The sequence below is a fragment of the Pezoporus occidentalis genome, unplaced genomic scaffold (assembly GCF_034315485.1).
Source record: "Pezoporus occidentalis ecotype Australia unplaced genomic scaffold, CSIRO_AGI_Poc_V1 ctg4, whole genome shotgun sequence".
NCBI classification, from domain to species: Eukaryota; Metazoa; Chordata; class Aves; order Psittaciformes; family Psittacidae; genus Pezoporus; species Pezoporus occidentalis.
The window spans coordinates 29148952-29167500 of record NW_026915724.1 but is presented as its reverse complement, the minus strand read 5'-3'; the positions used below and the strand labels follow the sequence as shown (position 1 = coordinate 29167500).

The following is an 18549-nucleotide window of genomic DNA, read 5'->3' as shown; positions in this document are numbered from 1 at the left end:
GCACACTGCATCCTCTGAGATTCTGGGGCGTTCCAACGAATTGAGTAGTAACTACTGAAGAAGCTATGTTACAGTAATACAGTTGATGCAAGTAAAATCGTACACACAAAAAAAACAGATGCCCCAACAGATTGATTCAGCAATCAAGAGATTAGATCTGGTTAAAATTAAGGGCATTGCAACATCTTACAGTTAAAAAAAAATATAAAGCATAAATCAGAGTCTATTTTTTCCCTTCCTGGGTAACATCCCACTTCCTTACCAAACCCTAGGGAACAGGTATTAATTGATAAAAATTAGGCTCAATTATTTATCCTCTAAATTTTACAGTAAATTTACTAAAAGCACCAAGGCAAATCACAGCTGAATCAGGAGCCTCATGCAATTCCTACGCATAAATGATCAAAACTAAAGCAAAGATAAACCTTTTGAACTCTGATAAATCCAAACCATGCAACTCAAGCCTATCAACAAAAGAACACATCCAAAATTTTAATCAAGCAAACCTCTCTCCTTGTCAGTACCACCTGTACCAAAAACCCTCATGTTCCTTTCTTCTCATGGTAACCAACTTTTTTGCCATCTCCCTTTCCCAACAGAAGGCAGTTTTTAACAGTACCTTCCTCAGTGGTTAGGTCAATCCTCCGAACCATGGATTATAAGGTCAGAATAGATTTTCAGTAGGCATACTAAATCTTAGGACTGCCACTTGCTTTAGCACTAACTGTTAAAACTCAGTTTTTGCACTATCAGCTTGTTTCCCATCAGTCACGACTCCTGCCTTCTGAGGAAGGGCTCAAACCCTCCCCGTGTGGCCACAGAACTGGCTTGATCTCGAAGGATGTGTTGAGAGTGAGGTACCTTTGGCCTTACAAAAACACACACATCCTGGATGTCAGAGCAATCTACAGGAAAGTAAAAAATTAAAAATGCATGTCTGTAAAAGCACTAGTTGCATGTGCCAAACATGGTCATACTGCTGTGCGTCTTGCTATAATTACCATTTGGAAGTGCACTGAATTGGACTGCATGCAGCATGGATCATGGATATTGGCCTGAATCACTATCTCCAATTTGAGTACAAACACATACTCTCATGTCCCTTTTACACCTTGTCTCTTTAGCAAGTACAACTAAATCATTATTATAATCCAATTTAGCATATAAATTGCTGAAATCACATTTTATTAAGTCAGAAAGTGCGTCTGGATGTTCTGTATCAACTGTAATACCATCCTTGAACAGAAGAGTCCTTCCACCGCCTGTACCTGAGTCTCCCACTCACTCAAGACTCCATACCATCTCCATGGCAGACTTCCAGGCCACAAGAGTCTCACACAAACCACCACAGGATCCATACCAGTTGTTTAAAGATGCTGGGAGCTTTTTTGAATAAAAGTAAATAATTTCTGTTTCAAGTAGTTTTCTTAAATAGTAAAAATAAAGACTATGTACTGAAGGTTGGGTTTACAATTGTAATAAAATGATAAATAACTGAACAAAAAATTGACAAGACAGTATAACACATTACTCCATACATTTTTTTCTAGTATTTTCCTATTAATTTCTTTAAAAGTGTGTGCAAGTTTGGAAAGCCGTTACGTAGGCTCACCTCATTTTTCTTTACTAAAGTAAATGTAGACACAAGTGTATGATAGGACCAAACAGCAAAAGCAGATGATAGAGAAACTCAGCTGGATGTGGAACAGTCATTTCACACACACATCTCTGATCTAAACAGCTGAACCAAATACATAGGTTTTGTTTGGACACACCTGTAGGTATGATGTGTGTAATTAATTGTTCGTTCAAAAATGCAATTTCATGATCCATTTGATGAGTTAGGTATACAACAGTTTTAGTTCTCAGAACTGACTAAAAATAGTGATTTTAATTTATTCCTGCTGCCTACAATTACCCACAACCATGTATTTTTAAATATTTCCAGCCTATAAAAATTACTAATTTTTGCCACTTGTGTTTATCTGCATTTAGGCTTTGATTTGGATAAATTAAGCTCTCAAGTGTTCCTTGCTTTATGAAACTCTGCATGTTGTACACTTCAACACAAATAAATGACTTCTACCATTAGAGGTTTAAATAATGTAATGTATTTCATGCTCAGCCTGAAGCTGGATTCCAATGAAGTTGCTAATGCACGTAATGATTAAGTGTAACTCAAATACTAACTGTGTTGTTGAAAACATGACAGGCAATAATTTGGTCTATTATATTCTGCCATTTAATTCCCTAGTACAGACATTCTCTGACACGTTATGAAGCAATGATTTACAATTATTCAAGCTGCAAAGGTCAGAAAGTGACATTATAATCATCTACACAGAGATCCCTTTTAATGCACAAAAACTAGGTAATACTACACAAAAATAGTTTTACTAGAGTAGTAACTTTCTATTTAAGATTTCCTAAACTGCACTAGTATAAATAATTAATTTACATTACAGTACATTAAGACATCCTTGAAAATACAATGTTTTTCCTGCTCCTACCAATACATTTACGAATAAGTCTTTTTTGCATGCTAAAAGCAATCTTAAGAGCAGGCTTAAACTAAAAGTAGCCTGACATTAACAGTAATCAGTTAAAAAAAAAACTGAGAATCTAAAAGATTTTTTAGAACACCACACGCAGGAGTACAGCCAATTTTTTTGATGCAGCTGGTCAAAGCACATTGTTATCTATAAAGTATGAAGTTCTGCTAGCCACTATACTTGATGTAGGTGATTATTTTTCTTTAGACATTTTCAAAGCAACCAGTGTCATTAAAATACTGAACTGTACACAGATTAAGATCTCTGAACTATTCTTAGCATTAACAACAGCAGCAAAAGTGAAGTTATTTTCATGCCTGGGACACTGTAACACTCCTGAAAGCTTGTTTATATGAAGCTTTAAAAGGTAAATAAATTTAGCAAAACACTTATTTATCAGAACATCTTATATCCAGAATTAACTGGAAAAAGAAGTTTCAAAGCTAATCGAGAACTGAGGAGCAGAAAGTAAACAAGATTAATAGCTCCATCCAGCAAAAGACCAAAACAAAAACAAAAACCAAAAAATTCCCAAACAAACAAACAAACCTACAAGAAACAACTACTTCAGCAAAATACAGAAAATGACCAACGTTTTCCACCCCCCTCCAAATTCCTTGGTGTATATGAATACTTTCCTTCCTTAAAACACTTGGCTGCTGTACATGGAATAAACATAATGAAGATATTGCTACAATTTCCTTTCAATTTTTAGGAAGGTAGCAAAAAATTTTTATGTGCATGTATTAAATACTGACAGTTTTCCTAAAAATCCAAACCTACCTTACACCCATCTTCCTCAGCAGATTTTTAAGAAGTCATAAAAGAGAGAAGAAAAAAAAAACAAACAAACGAAGCAGCCACTCTTACTTGGAACATGTAACTACATCCCCAAAAACTCTGTTTCTGAAAGCAAAGGGAAGAAAAATGCGAAGGAATAGTAGATGCATTTTTAAATCAAACATTGCCTATAAATTCTGTTCAAAATCTCAAGTGCAGAACAATGCATTTTTCATGTTCTACCTCAGGCATAAAACTCAAAAAGTGCATGATAAGCATTTCACCAGGCAAATGAAACAAGATTTTTAAATGCTGGACAACCAAGATTTGCTCATCTAACCCAGGGTATCAGCCAATTTCAGAGGCAGACTTCCAAAAATTATATTCAAATACGCAGCAGTTTGCTATCCACAGAAAATAGATACTACCTCTGAAATAATGGGATATATTTTACAGCCATGGGTAAGAAAACAATTAACACACATCTGCGATAAGGAAATGAGTAGCAGACGGTTTATTCCAAATGTTAAAACATTAGCGGTGTCCAATTTCTGTGTCATGTAGTTTCTGCTGTGTAGCTGAAGAAAAACAAACCCTGAATTTCAATTAAAAAAAAAATAAAACAACACAGCAAAATTACTGCCTTTTTCAACAGCTAAGTGAATTATATACTGCGTACTTTGTATCATGTAAATATGAGGACCATTTGGAAAACTGAGACACAGCAAACTCCTCCTAAAACAACACAAAAGATGCAGCCTTCTGCTTTTTTTTTAAAGACAAAAAAAATCCAGAGAATTTTTGTTTTCTTTTAGAAAAAAAAAAAGAAAAACAAAGGAGCAGTATTTTGAGACCACACTACACCACCATGTTGCTCTGACATTTCACCTTTACAAAGTGCCCGAGCACATTCAAAAGCTTTTGGAACAAAATTTATCGTCATAACTAGCAGAGGGCTTATTACTATGAATCTAAAAGTCAGAGGATAGAATATTAACTACTGTAGAAAAGAAAACATAGTGCAGGACCTTCTGTTTGTGACAAAATTACAGAGTTAATGTTCCTGAAAGATCACTTCACCTTTTAAAACATGATTTTTAAAAAGGTAAAATTTATAGCAATTAAACCTAATGAAGAAATGCAGCATGAGCTGCTTATGTTCAGGAACTAATAGGTCCACTGAGCATTTCTAAGATTATTTAGCCATCAATGATAATGAATTGACATTGTCAGTGGTGTTAATGTACCAATGCTCTATAGTGCCACTAATCCGATAGCCAATCCTAGCAATTTATTTTTTTTTTTATGTTGCTACTGTATTTTTTTAACCTACACACTACCCAATCCTTTCAATTAAAATAGCAGAAATACAGCACAGGCTATTACATTTTTTTTCCTCTTCTTGCACATTTAAGGATCGCATGTGCATTACTTGGACTATGGTTCAAGTTGCTCTGGTCATTTCTCCTTCTTCAAATCCTGCTTAATTCTTCAGGACTGCTAGCTGCAGTATAAAAATGTATTTTTCAATTAAATCTGTGTTAATATATAATTAATCCATGTTAATATATAATTCTTAAAATGCTTGGTGCCCATTAAGTGAAATGTCATGATTATTTAAACAGGTATATAAATCAGATTTTTGTGAGCAGAGGGTGTTGTGGCATATGTCTCTTCAGCTGATTGTTTTGTCATATCTAAATAACACAGCTTCATGTGGTTCATGAAAATTAGCAATATAATGCTACACAAAAATGGAAAGTTAGTACCTGCTTGGCTACCAGGTGTGACATGTCAGCAACGTACAGTAAGCAAAGTGACTGATATTCAAGTCCACATTTCAAACCATTCATATATGTTTTGCACTCTCTCTTGCACAGCCATCATGAATTGCAACTGAGAGTTGTGTAATTTCAGAGGCAGATTCTAAGAACATGTCAATCCTGAAGGAATGAGCTTTAGAAAAAAATGGGGTACTGTGCCAAATCCTAATCATTTTAATTCTCTTCTTAGGAAAGATACAGTATTATCTATTTTGTGGTTTTTGTTTTTTACTTCTCCTCTCAGTCAAATAATATGATGATTTTTCACTTTAAGTTAAAAGGGAATTGAATAAAGAACCATTGTCAAGTTTGTTGACAACTTCTAAAGAACAGAGATTAGCCTTAGCTAAACAGTTTTGTGAATCTGCAGTTGTTAACTATCTTCCATGCCAGATTCTTAACAATTATATAGCAGAGATAGTAAACAAGATTTGTCAAACAATATAAAATAGACTACCACACATAATGTTTAACGTTCTGCAAAATAAAATGCAGCACAAGGTATTGTACTATGGATATTCAGTGGTCTTAAGAATTGGGCTCATACATTTTTATTTCTTGTTTCAAGAAGTCAGCAATTAACTTTCTTGAGTAAAAACATCCAAAGTATCTCATAATGCTGCATGTAAAATTATTTGAAAAACAGAGAGATGAATCAGTGAAAATCACTCAGCTGCATCTCCAGCTGAAGATTCACTTGTCCCTTAAAATATGCAACTCACTTTGTCCTGCAGTAGATCAGTATACTAGGGCTACATTATACCCAGCATCGCACTACACCATTCATGTGTGCACTGCCTCATCTAATTGAACCTGTGCTATTCTACACATTAGCTATAAGACTGTTATAGCACATTACATAGGTTTGAGTAAAATGTTTTTATATGATGCATACATTAGCTAATTTCGCCAGCATAATAACATTAAAATATATTTTTAATCAGGACTAGGGTATTAAAATCCAACTTTGAATGTCCTGTGATGTACCATATATGCCATGGCATTTTAAAACCTTTTAAACATTTCTGCTAAATTAATTAGTTTTGCATTAAGGAGTCTCAATGCCTCCTATTAAATGCAACACATTTGAAGGACAATTAAACATTATGAACGATCCTTCTGAGAAAATAACAGTTAAGTAAAAAAGAAAAACAAGATTTTTGGGGTGACAAACAAGAACATAAGCATACATAAAAGAGTTCAATTTATTTTTAAAGTCTTATGCCTGCAATACTTTAGATCTGTTTGTTTGAAAAAAATCAGTCTTCTGTTTTGTTTTCGCAAAGAACGAAAACTCTAATGGAGTCCAGAAATCTGTTAATGGTACTAAAATTATAACAGTATAGCAAAAGAAAAAAACCCCACACAGTAAAGTCTATATTATATATTTTTTATGTCTTTAAATGGAATTTACAGTTCTCCCTGGCAATGTGAATGAACATCCTATAATTTAGTCAATTTACAGATTACAGGTTCAAATTGACCTTGTAGCCCATAAAATTGCTCATCTTCAGTGCAGGATTAGAAGTGGGAAAAGAATGTCATAACTGTATTTAAGGAATTTACCATAACAATGGAAAGGAGGATATGCATGCATAATTTTAGCCACTCTTGCTCACATCACAGTTTTCAATTCTGAAACAATGCATATCCTGCACTCTTCTCCTGGTTAACCGTGGTGGAGACTGTCTCAATTTACTCACCCACAGACATGACACTTGTATTCCCTCATCCCAAGGTGCCTCTTGACATGGTTTCTGGCATCTCCGAGCTGAGCTGTTGCAAAGTGGCATATCTTGCACTTGAATGGCTTTGATCCTAAGTAAAATTTAGCATAAGATATGAGTTGAATTAGAATAATATATCACCCATGGTTAAAGAAATAAAAAATCCTGGGAAAAAAATAACCTTTAAAAAAGCCTATCCCACATTTAACCTGCTTGAGGTTTTTGCCTAACAAAAAAACACATCTTGCACATAAATTTATGACTCCCTGGGCACAGATGGTACATACTATACATTACTCATTAAAGTTTCCTTAAGTTCGAGATCACTACTCTCTTAACTCTGAGGAATAATTTACTCTGTTAAAATTATTATTTTAAAAACTCACAAAATACTAAAATGAGCAGACAATAAAGTAGGTAGATAACCTTTCAACAAAATGGCAAAAGTTGTTCTACACCTTTCCCCATTTCCAAATGATGAAACTCAGGTGACAGTCTTAACGTGGATCGATATTGGTGTAAACTGCAAAATGGCCTCAGTTTTTAAGCAAATGCATTTAAAGTAATTTTACAAGTCTTCCGACTTTGAATAGATTTCACATTAGCATTGGTATTTCAGATTTGTTCTGTCACACAGAGAAAATGATTCATCACCTAGCTATTGTAATGACATGCAATGTATGAATATACACTGGATAAAATATTATGCCTTTATGACTGTTTTATGGTCAAGAATTTATGATTATTCTGCAAACCAGAAGTATTGACATTTTGGCTATTATTTATTTCAAGAACAAACTTTAATATTAAATGCCTACTGCAGACCAAAGAACTCTGAAATTATTTCTCCAAGGAAGAAATACCAGCCTATCTCTTGTATCACATCAGTTCAGCAAAAAGTCAAATTATTTGTCCATCTTAATTAACAGTGATCCTCTCTTGAGGATGGAAAAACTATTCTTTTACTGAAATAGTTAAACTAGGCACATGTCGGTCCCCATGTTATTATGCAGCAACACCATTTTAAAGCACGCTGTAGCACTTTTCAATTTTCTGACCAGTAAATCCATAAATCAATAAATCAAAATCATGGAATTGCAGTTAAAAGTAAGTACAATATGGTCACAGAGTCTCATATTATGTTTAGTATATGTTTTGTGAAGTACTTCTTCCAATACAGTTAAGCATAGTATGAAATATGTGATCTTTAATAAATATACATAAAGAGCTCTGATAAGAAAAATATTGCACTATATCATACTTGATCAATGAACCTTTTTGCTTTGCCCTTGAAAACAGAATATCCTGCAAGAAACCGGGCTGAAATTGAGGATCTTAGTAAAAATTTTTAGAGTCTTAAATTTCAATTTAATTCCCAAAAGCTGACGAAAAATGAAGCATTTAATTTTAATCTCCTAACTGAAATAAAAAAGTCAACAGTACTAAGCACAGGCAGACAAGGTTGAATATTTCACAGTTCAATGACAATGAAGCCAGATCTCTTAATACTTCCATTTCTACTGTTGGAAGTAGATGTAAAATATATTTAGCACCTGAATGGTTATATCTAGTCAGCTTTATAAGTTTAAATGTCAAAAGCAGGTTTAGACTGCAGCTAACAGCAATCACATTCTATCAATCACAGTGAAAAAAATGCAGTTTATTTAAATGATCCTGATAAAACTAAATTAATCATTAATTTGGTGACATTTCAAATCAACACTGCATTCTATAAGGAGAACCATGCAAATAATAATTTCAAAAAAGCCTACCTTTGCATTAATAGAGTATTAAAAGTTGATGGTTTAACTTACGATCTTAAAGACTAATTGCACAATTAATAACATCAAGGCCACGGTTGGGGAGGATTTTTAAAGCCATTGTTGTTTATACTGCTCTTTTTTGTCATAGAATTCAAATACCATGTGGATTCAATCCTATGTTCCCTTAGTTTCTCTCCTACTGATTAAATTGTAAATTTGTTCCTCATTCTGTTACTGCAGGTGTCCCACAGGGCTTCCATACAAGACCTTTGCTGTTTTCCATTTACATGACTCCTTTGTGAAGAACTCAAGTTCAGACCAATTGTAGCTACAGTGTGCTGACAATACAGAAACGTATTATTCTGTTGACTGCTCTCATCCAAAAATCAGTGAGGCCTTGAGGGTTTTTTTATTTATTTCTCAGATCCAGAGCTGAATATCTGTTAACATCTCCATTTAAACTCCATGAAAATTCAAGTGCTGGCAGGCTCCACTTGGGATTTATCACCTGAAACAAAAGCAGTGCACCTCCCTTTTAGATTGCTGGTGCCAAATTTGTTCCAGGATGTTCTTTGCTGGAAAAACCCAAAATTTTATACTTGAGATGAAGATGTTAGACTAAGAGTTGAACTAATGGGGCAAAAAAAGAAAAAAAAAAATCTGTGTTTGCTATAAGGCTAATTTCAGACTGAAACAATGTTGAAGCAATTAACCATTTGTTAGCCACACTTCTCACAAACTTTAATGGTTCTCATGCTGTGTTAAATGTGACACTATTGGATTCACACTTGGCTTTGCTTTTAATTCATAGAAAAATGAGAAAAATACTTTCAATATAGCATCTTTCCAACAAATGAGTTAATAAATAAATAAATAAGAAAAAGAAAAAAGCCACAGAATTACTTTACCCACAAGTTATGGCATGGAAACAAAGTGACATTTTCTGATGGCAGCAAACAATAAAGTTCTTAACAAAAGAACTGGAGAACTGGGGTGGGGGGGGGAGGAACACAAACCCCCAGTAACAACGAAAAAACACAAACTTGAAAATAGATTAAGAGTTCAGGTCAGACAGACACAAACCATATGACTGCTTTACAAAGACTGAAGTTCACACTCCTTCTTTTACATTAAGACAATAGAGACCCAAAAACTACAAGAAACATTCACCACCTCAGCTCTAAACTAGCCAAAGGCAACATCACCTGCACCTGCAGGTATAGCGGTATCCCTAGATCAGGCCCAATGCAAATGAAGCAGAGCCACATGAAACCTCATCATACCATTTCTCCATGTGTATAGGACACAGGGAGTAGATACCACACTTCCATTGAGCAAACCTTACATTAACTGCGAAATCTGATGAGAAACAAAACAAAGATGATGTGGCTGCAGGTGATTTTTCCTCAGATGTTGACTGTTAATTAAGTTTATGGGACCTCCATCAATTGCGAACTAAAAAGTCTTCCACCTCTACTACTCTTTTTATTTTCCTTTACACTTCCTCATTTTCACTTGTCAACATGTGATGGACTTACTTGTTATGTCCTCTCTAGCAAAGCTTCCCTTTCATTTGCAATGTGAAAATCTCCTACATTATTTAACGGTATTTTGAGACATTATTTTTCTATTAATGGAAATCATTAGTTGTATCTTTCCATAACTTTCCTTTCCCTTCCCCCCTTGCCCAAACTGCCACCAATTACTCAATAAAAAAGGCAAGGATTTGGATACGGTTACACATCCATACATATAAATACATATGCACATCCAGATGCTGAAGAAAGCTTTTTTTTTAAAAAGCACATAATCAGAACAATAATGGGGAAAATGCGCAGCTCTGCTCCTATTACGTATCTGCTGTTATCATGGAACAGGTGAGAAGGCAGAAATACTGTTTTTTGCCTCACCAATGTTACAAGCCAGTGTATATACAGTTGGTGGAGTAGGTCAGTTCCCCCTGCCACCGCTTCCAATAACCCAAAAAGATTTGTTTCTTATTCAACTGCATCCATTGTGATACAGATTGGAAGAAAAGGTTCTGTAAGTCACAAAGGAAATCACAAATATGAAAACACAGATTGGAAGAGAAAGCCTTCTTCCCATTAACTATTAGTAAAAGTCTCCACATTACTATTTATGTGAATAAGCAAAGCATAAGAAAAGCACTTCATTTAAAGGTACTGTGAGAAAGAGGGCAGATAAAACTCTATTCTGTAACCCTTCTATACCTCCCCTGCACAAACCACTGAAAAATGACTTGGAAAATGAAATGTATTCTTTTACTGCTTTGCGTATTTAGGGCCATCCAAAAGCACAATAAAAATATACTTCATGATAAGACCTACACACAAGATGTTAAAAAGTACACTAACTTTTACTAAATGTTACAATCAATGATGTAACTTATGTAAGTAGGGTTGCTTTGTCATATATTGATAGTTACCTCACTTTCACATCCACATTAACTTGATTTTAAATGCAATTAATACATATAGTCAAGGAAGACTAATGGACTACATTCTGCACTTAACCTGGTGGACATTTTCAAATGGCACAAGTGACCAGTGCAAACCTATTTTGCATTGTAAACGACTAAATAAATCTTAATGGATTAAGAATGATCAGCTATCAACACACAAGGGAAATTAAGTGCTGAAATGCCTACATTGATTATTTTAAATTATTAGCCTTACTCTGTTCTTGAATTTGTATGCTTTTAGTGAGCTTTAACACATTTACAAGACTTATTGACTATAATTACAAGAGAATTCAAGTAATGGACACATCAATTATAAGCAACATGTCTTGACCAGACAGTTGCATAAAGAATTCTAAAGAGAGCTCCATTAGTATCCTCCCCCTTAGTTTTATTCAGTTTTATCTGCCGTAAGAGGGCATATTAAGGGCTTATACAGCTGTTCTGACCATGTGAACATGAGCATCCCTCTAAAGACTTAACACTGCATTCAAAGTTGGGATGTTAGCTGAAGCAACACAGATAACTACATTATTGACAGGACAGAAGTACTGCTGGAAGTATTAAGTATCTGAGTTACTGGTATACATGAATACTCAAGTTATAGCAAAATACTTTGAAAGGTTTGAAATACAATGTCTGTGTTCCCCGAGATTAATTTTAAACTTTGTTGTCCAGTCACGCCCTTGCCTTTTCATAAAAAAAGCCCTCACAAAACTATTTTAGGATTATGCCAGGAATCACCATTCTTTTATGTTTCCTTTTTCTTACCTTTTTGTTCTCTTCCTTGTAACCATGCACTAAGTTTCAAATACTGCATGAATTTAAACTATAGCTTCCATAATAAGCCATTATTTAAAAGTACAGTAAAATAAACCTTACAGTTTTAATGAAAATATGTTCATTGAAATGTGAATTTATTATTCAAATCCACTCATAAATTCAACCACAGAGACACCACTTGTCTAAGCAGAGCTCAGTGATTTAGAAAAGCTGTCTATTTAAAATAAAGAATGTATGGCAGGTTTATAGAAACATCGCAGTGAATTTTTACATAAATTTAGAACTGCAGCTTATGCATTTTTCTTCAAAAATGTTTTTAAATTTTCCACTTAAAATTAAACATAAAAATGAACTGAAAGTGTGATCAGCACAGAAACTAAATCAGATGCTACATCCCTGTGCATCACATCAGCATTACACACTACCTTCCAAAAAGGCTGACCAATTCCCATACCCATAACTTATTTCTTAAAAAAACAAAACCAAACCAAAACCCTCTTGCTGCTTCTTACTGGTATTTATTTAGGAATGATGTAATATCAGCTGTCTATCCTGAAGCATTATGTAATGCTGAAAGTGTCACTGAATTGACATGAAATAAACAATTTGGATATTAAACAACTGCAAGGAAGAGGAAGTTAGAAAAAGCAGCTAATTATTCTCTCAAACCACCACTGCTTCATTATATACATTTAAGAACCAGTTAATGGTTACAATTTAGATTAAAGGAAAAAAAATCTCTCTATATGAAACAGAAAGCAGAAGGGTGACTGCACTTAACAATATTCCTATATTTTCTGACCTGTGATCACTGTTTTTCATACCCATTTTGGCCATTTTGAATTTCATTGGGGGATCATTAGGTGATATGCATGCTAGTTCATAAGAAATGTTAAAGAGATTAACAAACAGAAAAAAGACCAGTGGTAAAATTCACTCTGCTTGAAAGGGACCACTTGCAAAGAGAGCATTTCCATACCTGTATGGGTACGGATGTGAGCTAGGAAGGCCATGGAATTGCTACTTCTACACATCTTCCCACAATACTTGCAGATATTGCCTTGGTTCTCTTCCCTCTCCCTGTTTATTTGCTCAGTGTCTTCCACAATGTACTTATTCACTTCCCGCAACAGTTCTTCATGTTGCTCTTTGATGTGCAGAAACAAGCTCTGCTCCGAATCGAAGGGCTCCGTGCACTTCACGCACTTAAAGGTAGCGCCTCCTTCAGGCAGCTCCTCCACGCTTGCCTGCTCATTCCGCATGTGCCCGGCACTGGTCAAGTGCTGGTGAAGGTTGCTCTCTGTGTAAAATGATTTTCCACACAGTAAACAATGAAAATGTTTCTCTTTTGAAGGATGTTTCATGGCTATGTGAACATTTAGTCCGCTCAAACCATCTGCTAGAAAACCACAGTCATCACAGCGAATACGTGTCAATTCCCCAAGGGAAATTCCTTCTGACTTCTTTTTCCCACCACTTGGTGAAGGGTCTGCTTTCACTGTGAGCTCTCTAGCCTTCACTCCACTTGACATCTGTCCTTCAGCAGAATGGTCAGTGACCTCCCCATCTTGATGGCTTTTTAACCTCACTATAGAAGAATCAAACTTGCCAAAATTTTGCAATGCCTTTCCTTTATCATCAGCACTGATAACCGTTCCTAAAGCCTCATTATTACTTTCTTGCATGCCCTCAGCTGTTGAGCCATCTGCCTCCCAAGCATTGTTATTTATAGTTACTTCTGCCTCATGTTGTGCTTCCATAAGGGCTTCTTCCTCCTCCCCAGTAGGATCCTCTTTGAAACTTCTGTCACCCTCTAAACTATGTATATTTTGTACCATTTCTCCAACGTTTCCAGCAAAATTTGATTGCTCTACTTCACTACTTGTTTCTGGAAGAGTTAGCATAAGTGGGCTATTTTTTTTCAGAGGTATTTTTTTCAGAATGTCTGTGTTTCTACATTCTACTTCAGGATTTTCCTTATATGCTTCCAAGCTTTCCTCACCTTTTCCTGAATTCAAGTTTGTGCTGCTTGATCTATTTTGATTTTCTGCAGTGCAATCATCATCCGAGTTGAGGGGCTCCTGACCATGCCCACTTTGATGCAACTCACTAGTACCTGTTTCTTTAACTGATACTTCCTTGTCAAGTTTAACAGCTTTACCTTTCTGAGGAGTTTGCTGGAAACCTTCACAAAAATGTTTTTCTCCTCCATTTTTAGACTTCTCTTCAAGTTCACCTTCTACTGTATCTTTGGAATCGCCTCCCTTAGGCATTCCTGAAGATGCATGTTCTTCTAAGACGGTACACTCAGTTAAGCTTTTACTCATATGATCACCTTCTGCTGCATCACTGGCACATTTTGTTTCACCTAAACCAGTTCTTGATTCTCCTGCACTGTGATGGTGCTCCTCTTGAGACAAAGCAGTGCCTTCTTTAGTGACATCTGCTGTGTTTGCTTCTTCTCCAGAAGAATAAACATAAGATTCTCTTCTAATTTTATGTTTCTCTGTTGCGGCATGCCTGATCATCTCTCTACGAGTAACAGCATAGTAGTCACAAGCCATGCAGTAGTATTCAAACTGTTTCGTATGTTTTCGCTTCACATGCAGCTCTAAAGAAGAAGAAGAATGAGCAATGAAGCTGCAGTGGACACACTTATTGTCACCCGCACCCAATGCTCTTTTCTGGAGGCATGGGTCACCATCTTGTGTACCCCTCGCTGGTTCCAGAAACACGTGTTGGTTTATATTTAATGGATTGCTAGTATGCTCCAAATCTGGCAGCCTGCTGGCATTTACAACTTTTAGCTCAGCATCTTCTTGCTCAACTTCCTGATTGTCTAAGACAGAATTTTCCAAATCTAATGGCTGGTTACCATCCTCAACATGTTCATATAAGGCAGTAATCGGGCTGTTACCCTTCTTGCTCATGGATTCAAAATTACCTCCTTTAGGGCTAACGATTATGTCTGAGTTCTGTTTTCCAGGTCCCTCTATTTCAACACGACTTTTGTGTTTTTTGGTTGCACAATGGCGTTCCATGTCTCCTTTGGTTACAGTGTAATAATTGCAAACCTTACACAAATAGCTGTACTGATGACTATGTTTACGTCTGATGTGAACAGTCAAATTTGTAACACTGGAGGCCAAAAGACCACAATGGCTACATGTCCTAGAAACAGTGCCTTTGGGTTTCCCTCTTTTGGGTGCATTAGCTAAAACCAATTCATTTTCAGCAATCCTTTGATCAAGTGGAACGATTTCCTTATTTCTTGATATGTTTTCCACAGAAGAGGATGAAACATGTATAATTTCTTTATCTAACTCTGTATTCCCACTCCCAGAAATGGAAGGATCCACTACTGTTTTAATACCACCAATGCCAACACAAACCTTTTCAATACATTCTTCAAAACGTAGTCCAATGTTGTTTTTCCTGGCATTTTCAAGGTGCTTGCTTCTTTTGATATGCTTCTCCATTCCTTCCCTACTCAGTGAGTAGAGATTACATGCTTTGCAAAGGAAGTGATACTCCTGTGCATGTCGGAGTTTTATGTGCCTTGTAAGAACTGTGGAAGATCTTGTCTTATAAAAACACTTTCTGCATTGAAATTGCGTTTTATTCAGAACAGAATGCTTTAGTTCATTTTTATGGTTTATGAAGGAAGGGTTTGGAGGTTTTGCTTTCATTGATACTTCCATTTCCTTCGCAAGATTTTGGCTATTGTTTGATAACGAGTCAGCATAAGCTGGCACTTGCAAGGTCTGATCACTGTTACCCAGAGGAGTGGCTTGCTGAAAGACTGAACCATCATGTTTCTCATTTTTTTGATGTTTTATCAGCTCTTCTTCCATTTGAAAAAAAAGAATGCAAGTTGGACAACTGTGGGACATATTATGTGTTTCACTCATGTGGCTTTGAAGGCTGACCACATTCAAGCTGGTAAATGAACAGAGTTGACAATTAAAGCTACAACCACCTATCTGGTGTTTATTGTCCTGAGAGTGTTGTTTCATGTCTTCCCTGACTCCAGAGGAATAACTACACATCTGACAATGAAACTGGATCCTTTTCATATGAAGCTTTTCAACATGAACTTCCAAACTTTTCCTGTTCTGAAAAACATGACCACAATCAGTGCAAGTATGAAGAACACTATGATCAGCAGTAAGGTTAACATCACAATCTTTAGCATGTGTAGTGCTGGAAGAAGGGGTATTTGGCTTATCTTCAGTAAGATCTTGAATTTCTGAAGTATTATTACCTTTACCTCTGGCATCTGTTTCTGTTTGTGACATACAGCTTGAATCACCAGACTTAAATGTGCTGGAGATACGCTTCATGTGCAGTCTCCGAGTTTCCGACTTGCCTCTCTTACAATTTCCCAACAAGCTGTACCTTCTTTTAACCTGCCTCTTGAATTTAAAAGACCTACTCTGTCCAAATGAAGACCTTAACAAGACAATGTTTCTTCTGCATTCTGGTCTCTCAAATCTCCTTGTCAAGTTTAAACTGCTAACTGGCTTTTTGGTAGTTGGAGGCAATTCTGTTTTCTGCAAGATACTTTCTGAGGGTCCTGGTATTTCTATTTTTTCACTACAGACTTCATAATTTCCTTCTACAGCAGAAGAAAGAAATGTTTCTTCTGTCACAGTATCTGCTTTTTCAGTGGGAACATCTGAAGATGGTATCATTTCAATCAGTTCAGTGCCATCATTTTGTTTAGACAAGCTTACTTTTGAGCCTTCCAGTGCACTGCAAAGACTTAATTCTTTTGCATCAGCAGCCTTTGCCCTTAATTTACTGGTCCCAGGTTTTACTCTGACATTCCTTTCTTTGGTTGCAGTAGATCGCTGGTTTTTGGAGTATTTTTTTGTCAACATTTGTACAAATCCTCCCCGTGCAGCAAGATTTTGGCGCCGAAGGTGAGTCTTGCCGAGGAAATGAGAATTTAGGAGATTTTCCTCAGCACTCTGAAAACCACAAAGTTCACAACAAAACATCTTGGATTTCTCATGATCTTGCTGGACATGCATATGTAATGTTGAACTACATTCAGCTTTGCAACTACAGTGAGGGTATGCTTGCTCTTTGGATAGTTTAGAGGAAATTTCTCGTTTATTGTTTTCCTTATCAGAGCAGGAAGGTAAACACTGATCACTCATTCTGCCTTTGAAATCTCCGTCTATGTTTCCAACTGCATAACCAATACTGACTTCTTCTGAAGAACACAACTTATCATGAACAGCAGCTGGCTCCTCTTGTGAATGTTTATTTTCCCTGTGAATTTTCAATATGGCACCATCAGCACATTTGAAATCACAGTGTAGGCACAGGAAACTTGAATTAAGTATTTCATCACCACGACAACTGGTGACTCCTTCCCTATTTACAGCTCCAGCTACAATACTACCCGCTTCTCCAGCTACAACTTTGTGCAATTTTCTTTCACTATCTTTCATGTCTTCTGAAGAACTCTGCTTTCTCTTTCTGGAGACATCTTTATGTTTGTCTGCTACAACAGCATCCAGGTTTGGTGATCCTGACAGTGCCCTTCTGTTTGTGCCATTCTCTTTTCTTTTCTTGTCAAGGTCCCTGAACACTTCATCTGATACAAGCTTTGTTTTCTGCGGAGACGAAGAGTCACATCCAGCATTTTCTCCTGATGTATTTCTCTGGGATTCTTCTGTCAACTGAGTTTCTAAACTCTCATCAACAGCATCTCTCTTATTTTCCTCCCCATCCATTCTTAACATTGATATTATAAGTTGTATATCATTTGGCTTAGTACCTGTAAAACAAAAGAGTTGTTATTAGTATTTCGTGCACAACCAAAAGGTAAAAGAGTAAAGTGAAAAAAAAAGCAATATAGCAAATGGAAGACACACACAATGAAAGATACAAGGCTACATTTTCAGCATCGTGTCTAAACTTTCAACATCTAAAAATCAAACCAACTTCTAGGCACTTGTTTACAGAGCTCACTGTGGTGAGCACTTGTGAGTGAGCACCAACTTCAATAGTTTTTGTGTAATTATGTAATTTGCTACATGCTTAAATCTGGGCAGACAGGCCTAACCTTTGTTTCCAGAAGCATATTTAGGACATGAAACACTAACAGCTTTCAGGGAACTAGTCATGGTATGTTCAACACTTCCTGGAATAAAAATCCAGTTTCTAAAATTTAAAAGCTCCAAGGAGGAAATGGCCATGACTGCAACAACAAGCAAAACAAAGCCAACATAAATTTTAAACGTTGTAAGTATGAAGCTTTCTTTCCTTCCCCTGCTTAGATTACCTGCTAAAGAGTGAAAACACAAATAAATACACATTCTAAAGGAATATACTGCAAGTTTAGTTCCCATCATTTCTAAAATATCCTCTTTAAAAATTCATTTCCTATTTGGGATTGGGAGATGAGGGGGTGGGAGGGATGTCATGAAACAGCAGTGTAGAGAAGGGCAGCACCTTTGAGCACAAACTCTAACCATCCAAATCCAGTTACCCAAAGGTTTTGCTCAACTGCCCAGTGTGACCTTCCTGCTCCCAAAAAGATGTCAACACTAGAAAACTGATGCTACCACACAGATTATAAGAGGGATGGGGATCAAATCCTGACATTTATTACCTTTTCATTTTGAT

General features: G+C 36.1%; 1 protein-coding gene across 1 annotated transcript in view; it reads right to left on the bottom strand.

Moving 5' to 3' along the window:
- The window catches only part of ZNF407 (zinc finger protein 407), a 334216-nt gene that overhangs the window by 291901 nt on the left and 23766 nt on the right, over nucleotides 1-18549 (bottom strand). The window contains exons 2-3 of the mRNA XM_062633107.1: nucleotides 12887-17698; nucleotides 6859-6973 (exon numbers count right to left, since the gene is read on the bottom strand). Of these exons, the coding sequence (XP_062489091.1) occupies nucleotides 6859-6973; nucleotides 12887-17698 (4927 nt within the window). The remainder of the gene's footprint in view (nucleotides 1-6858; nucleotides 6974-12886; nucleotides 17699-18549) is intronic.